This window comes from Dermacentor variabilis, chromosome 5 (assembly GCF_050947875.1).
Source record: "Dermacentor variabilis isolate Ectoservices chromosome 5, ASM5094787v1, whole genome shotgun sequence".
Lineage (NCBI taxonomy): Eukaryota > Metazoa > Arthropoda > Arachnida > Ixodida > Ixodidae > Dermacentor > Dermacentor variabilis.
This window is the reverse complement of record NC_134572.1, coordinates 48,600,519-48,612,671: the sequence shown is the minus strand read 5'-3', so window position 1 is coordinate 48,612,671 and position 12,153 is coordinate 48,600,519. Positions and strand designations below refer to the sequence as shown.

General features: G+C 45.2%; 1 protein-coding gene across 2 annotated transcripts in view; it reads left to right on the top strand.

Annotated features, from left to right (window-relative positions):
- LOC142582555 (cytochrome P450 3A24-like) overlaps positions 1 to 6,165 on the top strand; it is a 71,802-nt gene extending 65,637 nt beyond the window's left edge. The window contains exons 8-13 of one of the 2 annotated variants that reach the window (XM_075692405.1): positions 41 to 156; positions 230 to 374; positions 3,248 to 3,408; positions 4,656 to 4,747; positions 5,475 to 5,618; positions 5,733 to 5,973. In XM_075692405.1, the coding sequence (XP_075548520.1) occupies positions 41 to 156; positions 230 to 374; positions 3,248 to 3,408; positions 4,656 to 4,747; positions 5,475 to 5,618; positions 5,733 to 5,958 (884 nt within the window). In that variant the 3' untranslated portion in view covers positions 5,959 to 5,973. Of the gene's footprint in view, positions 1 to 40; positions 157 to 229; positions 375 to 3,247; positions 3,409 to 4,655; positions 4,748 to 5,474; positions 5,619 to 5,732 lie in introns of both variants that reach the window. The other variant, XM_075692406.1, reaches the window with a different exon arrangement.
- Positions 6,166 to 12,153: the final 5,988 nt, after the last annotated feature.

Here is a 12,153-nt window from a genome sequence, read left to right as displayed (position 1 = left end):
CTTTATATAGTAACCCAGATTGCTTATACCTCCATTTCAGTCCTATTTCCAGCCATTGCAAAGATACTAAAACTTCGACCATTCAACGCAGACATCTTTCTGTACTTCAAGCAGATATGTCAGAACATCATCAAGGCCAGACAGGACAAACAATCCGTAAGTGACATTTCCTCGGCGTTTACGAAACAGTTGTTTCATGCGTGTCAGCTACCTCTTTTCTGCCCACTAGCGCCACGAAGACTTTTTGCAGCTGATGATGGATGCTCAGGAAGGAAAACTGGGGTCTACGGCAGAAAATACCACTGAGCGGGACAACCAGCTCTTCAACCTTGGCTCAGATGTCAAGCCAGATACTTCGTTTTCGTCAAACAAGTGTAAGACGATTTTAATTTGTTTGAACTGTTGTAAACAACGCGCCTTTTTAATATGGGGTCCTGCGCAAATAGACTGCGACCATTACAAGAGAAGAAGTTCACTACAGCATTGCATGAGAAGCAAAAGTGACCACCAGTAAAGATACAAATTTGCATGATTCGTTTGGAGCGCGTGATTAACACACTTAGCTTCAAGGTTTTCGCATGTGTGTTGTTCAACCCACTGCTACCTCACGTTGAGTACCTGGTATTAAAGGGTGCTAAAGAACAAAATAAGTTTAGATGTATTAGCAAATTAACATTTCTACAATAATATATGATCCACTTTTACCGCGAGGCGTACCTTGATGATCCAGAAATTACGCATAATTTAAAGAAGGATTGTGACACGGACTTGATGCTCCCGCGAAAACTCGCCACGACGTCAGAGATTTTGACGGGCCTAACTTTTTTTTTTATCAGCAGAGAATGACTACACTGCATTCTAAAGAAGCCAAGCACAAAATTGGGCAAGTTTATTTTAACTTGGCAAAACAAATTTTATCTCTAACGGAGTCTGGTGTGTGCATGAGAATTTTGCATGATGCATCACGATTCTCAGGGATCATATTATGCATTTACTTTAGAGAACTAAAGGACCGCCATATTTCAATATCTGCATGTTTTAAGAATTCGGGTATTTAAGGGTTCGGAAACAGCACTTGCTATGCACTATGAACAGAACAGAAAGCGGTAAGCTAGCAAGCAGCAGTTTCTTTCAGGCAAAAAAAGTGGTTCACTTTAGAGTTATTTAGAGGAGGAGGAGAAAGTAAACTTTATTGCTCTAGAAAGGGTAATTCAGCGGTCAGGCCGGATGTCTTCATCTTCTATTGGTTGATGACGATCTCCGGCCTGCATGGTTGGCGCCCCTGTTCCAGGGCACTACTGAGCGTGGCTGCTCGTCGGGCATGATCCACCAGCCTCCGTTGGAGGTTAGGGTCGCCGCTGGAGAGCATGCTCTCCCACTGCTCCGCACTCGGATTTTCTATTTTGTGGAATGCGCTATTCGTATTGCACTCCCATGTGATGTGCTGAAATGTGGGTATTGCGCCACACCACGGGCATGTGTCCCTGTATTGACTTGGGAACACTTTGCACAGTATGTGTAAATTTGGGAAAGTTGCTGTCTGCAGCTTTCGCCAGTAAATTGCCTGTTGTTGAGTGAGTGTATTGTGGGGCGGAGATATCTGATCCTCGTCCCTCTATAGTAATTTAGTGTGTCAGAGTACGTTGGGATCACTGTCATGAAATCCTCAGGATCTCTATTTAGATCCGCTCGCTTTGCATGCTCGCGAGCCATCCTATCAACCCTTTGGTTGCCCTCAATCTCAGTGTGCCCTGGTACCCAAAAGGTGGTGTGTCTAATGCGTTTATTCTGCTGGCCAGCGCTGAGGAAGAATTGGAGCGCTTTTTGACCGATTCTGCCGTTAATGTAGTTTCGTCATGCTTCCTTGGAGTCTGTTAGAATTATAAGGGTTTCTAATTGTGCGTTTCTATTTGTGCGGTAGCCCTCCACAGCTGCTAGAGCAACAGTCATTTTCTCTCCCTCGGTTACCGTACAATTCCCTGCCGACGCGCAAGCGATTTCCCAATTTAGAGTTAATGGAGCATCGTCAACCATCAAAACATTGGTTGTTTTCAGACGTTTTTCAGTACAGACCAGTAGACAACTCCTACGCATTCAACCCTACGTATAATTAGTTTTACAGTGAAGCTGTTTATGGCTAGGGTTGCATGCATTTTTGCTCTGCGTCAACAACAATCTAGGCCGATCCTGGTGATAATGCAGAAAGTGTCTAAGCGCAAGGGCATGTACCCCTGTGGACTGCGGGTAGTAGGCCCCAGGATTTGTAACGCGCCCTTCAACTACCCTTCTCGCACCTGGGACCCAAAAATGGCACAAGGGTAAGAACAGAGGTTTTCGAAATGCTGCTTACACTTCCCACACGATGAAAATAACTTTGCGTCTGATTTGTAACTTTCCTTTATTCAAGACAAGCCTGTGTGTGCGTGTTTCGTGTAGATTTTTATTGGTTATTTGAAGTCTTATTACTCCATGGCAGGCGAGAACCACAGGGGACGTGTTCCCCTAACGTGGATGCCACATGCGACGATTGGATCTTAGCCCAAAAGGCCCACCCGCGTCGGCCATGTCTACGTTCGCACCGCCCTCTCTTTGTCGGTGTTCCAAGCGCTTGCGTATCAAGTTTCCTTTCCTCCCGCTCTCCCATAGTGGCGGTGCCGTCGAAACGTCAGGCATATGTCTAGTTTCCTCCGGATCCTTTTGGCCGCGGTCCCGAGGTCGGTGCAAATATATATAAAAGAACCAGAAAGACAAGTTGCCCTTCTCCATTTTGAATTTCACTTATCTTCTGTCGTCGTAATGGGGAATCCGCGTATTGTCTGTGCTCCCGACGAGCAACGCGCCAACGTAAAGCGACGTCCAGCATGAGCTTGGCGTGTTGTGCACGATCTTCATCGGTGGTGCCTGTCGGCCGCCGGCGAAGATCGCATTATCGTTTTTATTCCTGCCGTCGCTCTTCGTAGGCACGTTGCTCCTCGACAATCCGCACTATACGCGAATATGATGGAATTAGTACAATAATAACAGAGGTGATACGAGAATGTGCGTGCTTACCTTTCATCATGATGACCACCGGTCAAGACACCGAATGCGTTCCTATCTTTGTGCAAATTTATCTGCCACCTCTGTGTCGTGTGCTAAACCGCTTCACAGGTCATCCACCTTTGCGGAATGGAATGGCTCATTATTTAATTCTGGTTAATCACGATAAAATTATTCTGACACTGTCGACGTAAATGTTTGCCTGCAGCACTGACTGAGGACGAGTCGATGGCGCAGTGCGTACTGTTCTTCCTCGCTGGCCAGGACACAACCTCAACAGTGATCACGTTCACGCTGTACTTGCTCGCGATTCACCCTGACGTGCAGGAGAAGCTGAGAGAGGAAGTCGACGAGTGTTTCAAGGTTCACGTACGCAGTCCGAGTTGTTTATTTTTTATTGAATTGGGCGTACTAACGCTTTTTCGTACTGACATCGCCAATGGATTATCATACATTAGCTAAAATATTATAAAGTTGGGAGTTTTTCGCTAGCTGTATCACAATTAAAGGACAACTGATAGCTTCTGCAGGTCGTGGGTTCGGTTACCAGCCGATGTGTGCGGAATGAAAGAAGACTTGTGTTCTTAAATTTAGGAACACGTTGGCAATCCCCAGATTGTGCAAACCACCCTGGCCTCCCTATAGCGGCCTCTATCGTATCCCATGTGTTACATCAAGTCGCTAAACTCATTGAACGAATCGATCAACCATACTGAAATTCACGTTTCTATTCTGAATGGAACGACTTCGGTCATAACTTCGGGGCTGGAGTATAATTCGTTCTCTATATTTACGCTGAGTTTCAATGGCATCCGTAATATAGGAACTGAGAGGCCGGATACAATGTTTCTCGTTCTACATTTCTGAAGTTAAGGAAGCTTTCGTTAAGAATTCCCATTAAAGAGGGTATAGCAACGTCCCCCGCTTTTTTAAACTGGTTCACAACGGGAAAATTTGAAAATTGCAGCAGATTCAGCGAATACCTTGTAAGAGCGCTGCGTGTAGTCCATTGTTTCACCTGGGCGGCTTTCAGGATAACCATCCTGGAAAAAAGAAAAAGAAAAAGCTCTGAAGCTGCATGCATAAGTCTGAAGCGTGTTATGTAATCCTAATACGATGTGCGAACAGAGCAAAGTGGTTTGACAAGACGCTATGTTAGAGGAAAACGAAGTTCTATGCTTGGGAGGGTCGTAGTGTAGCTATTGACCTATTAGGCGCATTTAGTGTAGCTGAGCTATGGGGAGCTTTTAGAGCCATTTGTTGTATCGATAATGTTGCTGTCACACCATTCATCAAGCGAGAAAATAGTTGTAAGACAGTACTTTAAGCGTCGAGGTTTTATTACGATGTTAGCTAGACGGCTTGTTCAGAGTGCTTACCTTTTAAAAAGGAACATGACAGAGTGGCGTTCAACATTAAAGCGAGTGGAAAACGAAGACATTACATGACGCGCCCTTAGCTGTAAGTTAGTGTATCTACCATACTGAAGTAAAATTTTTCGACATCCACGTAAGTGCAACGGTAAAGATTTGACAATGAGATTAGGAAAATTTGAAAGTGACAGTGTCTGTGGCTTGGCTTCAAAGACATGCCGTTCTGCTCTGTGTTGTATCCAGGGAGAACACCCGAGCTTTGATGTCGTCACAAAACTCAAGTACCTAGACTGCGTTGTCTCCGAGTCTCTTCGAGTGTATCCTCCAGCGACGCGGTAAGACAATTCGTTAAACTTTCTCAGTGCAGTTCAAATTCTCTGTAGGCAATGTGCCAACGGCAGGAAGAATGTGAAATGAGTGCCTTTAAAGAAACACTAAAGAAAAACAATAAATCAGTTTAGGCTAATCAAGTACTTCTGTAAAACTGTATTTTCTTTAATTTCGATGAAATGCGTTAATTATTACAGGAGAAAATTAAGGTGAAACTTCCATGTCTTGAACTTCGCGCCAAAACACCAGCACTGGTACGTCGGTGTGAAGTCGCAGACTTCAAAGTAAATTACCGTGTTTGGACCCTTGTGGCTCTATAAAAGTTCTTCCAGCATGCTAAGTTCTGTCGTCGGCTCTTTTAGAATAAAGCGCTATATATCTAAAAATGAACAAGACGAATCAACTTGGTTTACAGACACGCCGCCACGGTAGGTTGTTGCGCGAATTTCTAAAAGACGTCGCCACCCGCCTTTCATTCTGGCGCCTTTTGTGGCTTACTAAATCTCTCACTGTAGAAGTGGCCTTTGGGTAGTGTAGAAATGTGGTCTGCCGGCACACCACAAATATTTCGTCTCTTTAATGTCTCTTTAATGTGGAATTTTTCTTTACCAACCGAAGCCCCGTTTTCAAATAGATGCCGGGCAACCAATTAGCAAAATAATTATAATAAAGGCAGGTTGTTAGCGTCGATCGGACTTAGCGATCAATTCTTTTTTGCGCGCTTATTTTCAGTATTGAGCGATCACCGTATGAAGACTACGTTCTCGGAGATACGGGAGTGAAGGTGAAGATGGGCGAGTTGGTGGCCGTCCCTGTATACTCCATGCACCACGACCCGCAGTACTTTCCGAATCCTTCGAAATTTGATCCAGAAAGGTAAACAGAGAAAACTGCAACCTTTGAGCAGCGCAGCTCTGCTAGTTACCAGTGGTGTCATGTGTTGGCATTTTTGAGTTGACGATGATAACACGACTGGTGAATTTCGTGCAGGTTCAGCGACGAGAATGTCGAGTCCATACAACCGTACACATACCTGCCATTTGGAGCAGGGCCTCGCAACTGCATCGGCATGCGGTTCGCCCTGCAAACCGTGAAGCTGTCTATCCTGCACACCATCCGGAACGTGAAGGTGGTTCGGACGGAGAAGACAAAAGTGAGTTGGAGTGTTTGCGCCAACTCTGGCATCTGGTGCGTTGTGGTGTATGAGCGGCTCTGATGACTTCATACGCATCACAGCGAAGTACAACAGAGCGAGGAGGAGCATTGCGTGCTGCAGGCAGACCTATAGCCTCGTAAAAGCTGCCGCCGTTTGCTCCGACCGAGCGCTATTTATCAAGCGCGGCAGACTCCGAAACGCGTCGCCATACGTCTGGTAACACTGGGACATCTGGTAAGAAAAGTGAATGACGAGGAAGGATTCGAGCCGGGCAGCCACAGGCTGCACGCCATCCATACGGCGCCATGAAAGGTGTCCCACCCCTGTGGTTGGCCATGCGCAGCCCAGCTATGCATCACGGAACTTTACAAAGAATAGGTTTTAGACACTGGTGAAACATGCACATTTACTCATACGCCAAGTGGCACTGCAGGTTGCAGTTTGTTCTTTATGTATGAGTAAGTTTCTTTGCATCGTAGTACCGTGGTACCATAAATATACATATTAGCGTATAGGAGTGCGAAATGATGTTCTACTTCGGGACATTTAAGTTTTGTCATTTCTGTGTAGCCGCTGCTGCACAAGGGATTTTTTTTAGAAAAGTAAGAGCTAATTTTATTCTGTCTCTTATTTCAGGTGCCCCTGGAATTTCAGAACGGATTCGGCGTCCTGACAGCCAAGGACATCACACTGGGAATACGGAAAAGGGGCTAGCGATTTTCCTTTATTTTTCTTCTCAAGTCCTTGAGATTTTGAGGACTGGGTGAAGCTGACTGTGCAAACAGCTCCGTCTATTTGTACACTATAAAGACGGACATTTACAGCTTTACAGATGCACAGCGACTTCGAGTTCAACAACATGATGGCATCCGGCCAACACAGAGACATTCTTAGAAGATCTGTCGCACGTCTCTGAGCTTTTGGGCGAATCTTCAGTTTGATTCTTTACCTCTTCCTCTCCATCTCGTAACTTTCAATGCCTTTACATACCCCACCCTATAACCGAGTGCAGGACAGCCAGCCGGAGAATGCTCTGGCTAAACACGTCTCTGCTCCCAATTTTTGTCTTGCTCCCCTCCTGGATGTATGCCCTTTGTTAAGACGAACGACGTTGGAGGAGCTGTTCAGAACGCCGGATGAAAAACTACAAGAAGCCCTCGTTGCCTGGGCCAAAAGGGTCCCTCCTCGTGAGGGGCCATCCTAGGACTCGGGCCTGCCAGATCATAACTGAGCAGAGTCTCAATAACGCCGTTACCACCACCACCACTGTACGAAGATGTGTCCAATGCGCAATAAATATGAATGGTGTCCCGCGCCTGTTGTAATTCTTTCTAAAGAGTCATTCACATAACATGGAAGGAGTGTTCATACCATACTTCGTGCTTCCCCAACCATACCACACCTCGTGCGTTTTCCCCAACCTTGAACGAAAAATTATAAACAAAACGTGTTTCAAAAGTCTGTTCTTATATAGGTTATAGACTAGCCTTACAACGTACGTAAGAGTCACCTTCCTGTCCAGAGAGTGAGAAAACCACGTTGCCTCGGTCGAGTAGTGACCGTAGTCGTACGTTGGTACGTTTCTTTGTACACGGCGTCATTATTATTCTAAGTTCTCAGAATTACATAAGTAATTCTATTTCATGAGAATAAACATAGCCTTATTATTACTTTATACGGAAGCTGTGTGAGCGAAAATCAATTCTCTAGGCAAACAACACTTAGCGCCTTAATTTTTGCGCTAACCATACTCTATATTGTCACGTGAATTATAGCAAAAACAAGTACAGCATGCTTATATTACAGGAATTTAAAGCTACTTGCTAGTTAAATATTGTAGACATGAGTACGACAAATAAACAGCGAATGTAAGATATATTTAATGCAAACCAAGAATTAATAAACGCACAGACCAAACAACCAAAAACGACTTCCTACTTGAGTTTAGCATAAGAAAACACCAGAGCATGCGATTTTTGGAGCATTTATCAGACATCGAGTCTATCGTCTTGGTAGGATATTTTCTTGTATTAGGCGAAGATGGGTGCTGGTCACTAGTTTGGTGCTCACCGACTCGGCCATAGCTCATTCTATGTGACCAGTGCGCGCAACGGTGAAACGAGATTCACTTAGATCTTTGTTGTACTCTACGTCTTTGCTCCTTAGGTTGATATAGTAACGCAAGAACAGTAATAGTAATAAGTTTGTATATCTTGTTCTGTTTCGAGCTTAATACGCCGTGATTGGTCAACAGCTATGGAGCCCACGCTAAGGAATGTTATTAAACAAGACGGGGCTTTCTAGAGATATCTTCAAACATGATGCCATGATAATTGTGAGCCAGAAAAGAAAAAAAAAAGAGATTTGAAAAGCCTTGTACCCGCAGCGAAGGTTATTTTAACGCCACAAGGCTTTTCAACGGGTATGTCACCATGACATATGCGGACGGAACCTTAGGAGTATACCACGGGAATAAACAGGACGTTCCCCGACATGTGACTAAGTCATTCCACTGCATGCACGCACGTCACACTCTCCATTATAGACCCTCTTCTCGAGACACCATTAGTGAAGACATCGTTATGCGTCCGCTGGCTTAATGTCACGAGGCTATCTCGCATTATAGGCTGCAGGCTGCACTAGTGCAACGCTGCCAAAGCCGTCAAGGGCACATCCTTCAGATAACGCTGACGGTGAAACGCACGAAGGGTAAACAACCTAGAACGGACGTTGCAGCCCAGTGCGCTTGTGCCTGCTTCAGCAGATGTTTTCATTCAAGCGTAAGCGGTAGTGAGCGGTAGAGGACGTGAGCAACATTTTATCTGAAACCTAGACGCATTTCTCAGTCGCGAGGAGAGCCATTGGCTTACAGGATCTTTAGCTTCTGTAGTAGCATCAAACACTGTCAATTGAAAAGTACAGGGCTCAGCGAATGAAACGCGATACTCTGAGCGGATGGCGGTAAGCGTTTCGCACCGCCGATGAACGGTGGTGGATCGCTCGGTGGTTGAATAGAGTCAAAATTTGTCGCAAAAGCTCTCGCTTTCACGGTACACAGAGGAAACTGGTTGCGCAAAAAGCGCTGGCAGCCATGCGCTCCGAGTATCGCGTTTGAGTCGCGGAACACTGTACAGTGAAGATCTTTATTTTTTATTTTGATTTTAATCAACGCCGTTTATTCCGCCACTATTTTTCCACGTCAACCAATGTAATGGAGGATGCTATTGTGGTGAGCCCAAGGCTGACAGCTTCCCATATTTATTCCAGTCAAGCGTATACGTGTCGATTTTGGGCAATGTTTACACTACCATAACTAAGCTGGTCATAGTTTCATTACACGAACATCATATTCGCAATATTGAAAAGATGAATGCCTATTGCCTAGATCACCCTAAGTAAATCATCACGTTGTCTCGACACAGAGGAGCTCACACAACGTTCTCTGAAAGAGGTACAATCGAAGGGCTCCGCCACTAAATAAGGGGCGTTCTGAGCGTTTCGAGGTATTCTTGTAGTGTGCATTGATGCACGCCCAAGATATTCCACTTCTTCTGCGCCCTCGACATGCCAAGGTCAAGTACTAGCGACTATTGTTTTCCATTGATTATATTAAATTCTTATCAATTGTTTCGCCGAGTTGCCGCCGAACTCTGCAACAGGGGCGCTATATCGATGGGTGAGAGTTGATGAACAAATAAAACAAAACAAATGAACAATGGAAACAAAAGAATACCCACAAAATTTGAGCGCTTGCTAATGCGCTTGCTTATTTCGCGTGAAACACGCTGAAAAATGAGAGGTGAGAAAATGACAATACGACATGTCGCTGTTATTTCTGCTAGAGTAGTTTGGGTATGGCCGGCGGGCCAAAACAAAAACAAAAACAAAGAGAAACAATAACAAAGGTGACTCAAGGATGTGTGGTTCTTATTGGAGTCTTGCGTAACTTGTGACTGCCCATGGTCACGAGTGCTATTGAGAGAACGATAAATGTCGTCGGCGCACCCATCCCCCCTCCCCCCCCCGTTTTCTACAGATTTTTATTAATTGTACAGTTCTTCCTCCTACCCATCGCACTCAAAGGCGCTCGCACTATATGGAGTGCACGCATCCCTTGCATTTGCCATACACATTCGATCGTCAGTGCCAGTTTTGAATCTTTACTTGCTGGTGGAACGTCAAATAAGGAATTTTATTGAGTGGTGGCTACAGTGGGAATGGCATAAACGATAAAGCGAGTGTTAGAGCTGAAGCTGGAGGTGCACGTGTTGGACGGAGGGATCAGATGCAGATATAGAATGCAGTTCATTTTGAGCGATACCATTTTACTTGGAAGCCGCAATAGAAATTCAGCTCCCAGCATTGAGCACCAGCCGCTAACGCTACATGACGTAAAACGGAGGCGGTAAGAGAGAGAAAGAGAGAAAGGCAAAGGTATGTCAGGGGGGTTAACCAAACGAATATCTCCGGATGGCTGCCCGGCAATGGGGAAGGAGGGAAAGGGGTGCGAAAGATGAGAGAAAAGAATGAAGAAAAACAATACAGAACTTTCTCTGTGGGCTTTGCCGCACAGTCTGCAAAGGCGTTACGTCGTTATACACAGTATCAACGTCCCACTAGTACATACCACGTAACACAGTGCACAGTCACAACTTGCCACACAGTTCACAATCTCATAAATAACGCACCAGCGACTTCATTGCGGCTCGCGCTGATTTTCGTGTAGGCTAGTTTCCAAGATAACTTAAAAGATTACAGGACGAATGATGCGAAGTACGTACGTTACGCAAGTAAGTGTATTCGGTCTTTGTAAACTCGTCTGAAAAACTGCGAAATTCGATATGTATTCTCGAATAATTCTCAGTACATTTCTTTAATTATACAACTAAACATGTTTGTATTTTGTGGCTTACTATCCGGTTATCTTCTCTGGCTTCCGGCACTGATGTGCAGAAGGTTGCCGTTCGTGCTGTCTGACCACAAAGGGTGTTTTTCAGCACATATTCTGATTTCAGTTTGTTCACTATTTGTTGAGTAGCAGGCACCGCCTAGACGCGCCAAGATCTCCCTCAAAACAATGCCATTCTAACAAACAGAAATATGTAGCCGTATCAAAATATCAAAACATAAGCTAAACTAAGAAGGAAAAAAGGAAGGAGGCACCAGTGGGTGCTGTATAGACAAAGACTTCAAACAGAGAACGAGACATCAAATCATCGCTCAGAAGTCACATCAAACTCAGCAAGTGCTATGCATAGTTACATTCCAAACTTCATAGTAAAGACGACATTGAACAATGAACATAAATATGCGCACTATTACAACAAGAGGAATTTCGCCCAAGCTTTGCTCTACGTTCATCCTCATGCGGTATTCTGACGCACTTCTATTTCATCTCATCCGTCCTTCTTCGACAGACCACACGCTGATACGCTGTTTGCTAAGTGCAAGAAATGGCATCATTGCGCTATTTACCTTGTTTGTTGGAATTTCTTTTTCTCTTGCCAATACAGGAAAACGAGACGCCAGCTTGACTTTACTGAGGTGAACCACCTCAGGGCTAGTGGATGGATGCTTTTGCATAAGTATTCGCTTACCCATCGTCCCGCAAATATCGCCTTATTTCTCCCTGGATGCAATCAAGAAGCCTGCATGCTTGAGTGCACAACGTGAGGCTCACCGCATGGGTCATTAGACGACACGGACCTTGCAGAGGTGCCCATTAGGGCATCAATGCGCGGCAAAGATAAGTTGATCTGGTTCTCCAGTAAATATGTTCTGTCGGGCGAAACGGTATATAGGAGGTTGTCTAGTTAAGAGGAAAGTGTCTTGCAGAAAGACAATATACTCTAGATACGCCACACAAGTTACGCGCTACAGGACTTTCAGGGCTTTGTCACTCAAGCGGGAGAAAAAAAGGAAGAAATTCGGGGTTTTACGCGCTAAAACTACGATATAACTATGCGGCACGCCGTAGTCGGAGACTCGGGATTAATTTTGACCACCTCGGTTTCCTTAAGGGGCCCACAAATCGGCCCCACCGAAATGGGGCCGCCGCGGCTGGGATTTGATCGCGCTCCTCGGGGCTTAGCAGGGCAGCGCCGAAGCGACTATATATACGCCACCACGACGGGTTCGCTCGAGTCATAATGAATCGCGATGACAGCGCGGAAAATTGTGCATTACACGATGTGCTTTAGGAGCGACTGATTGATGATTAAGCACCGTGCGCAGCAGGAACTGAGATAAGTTTTA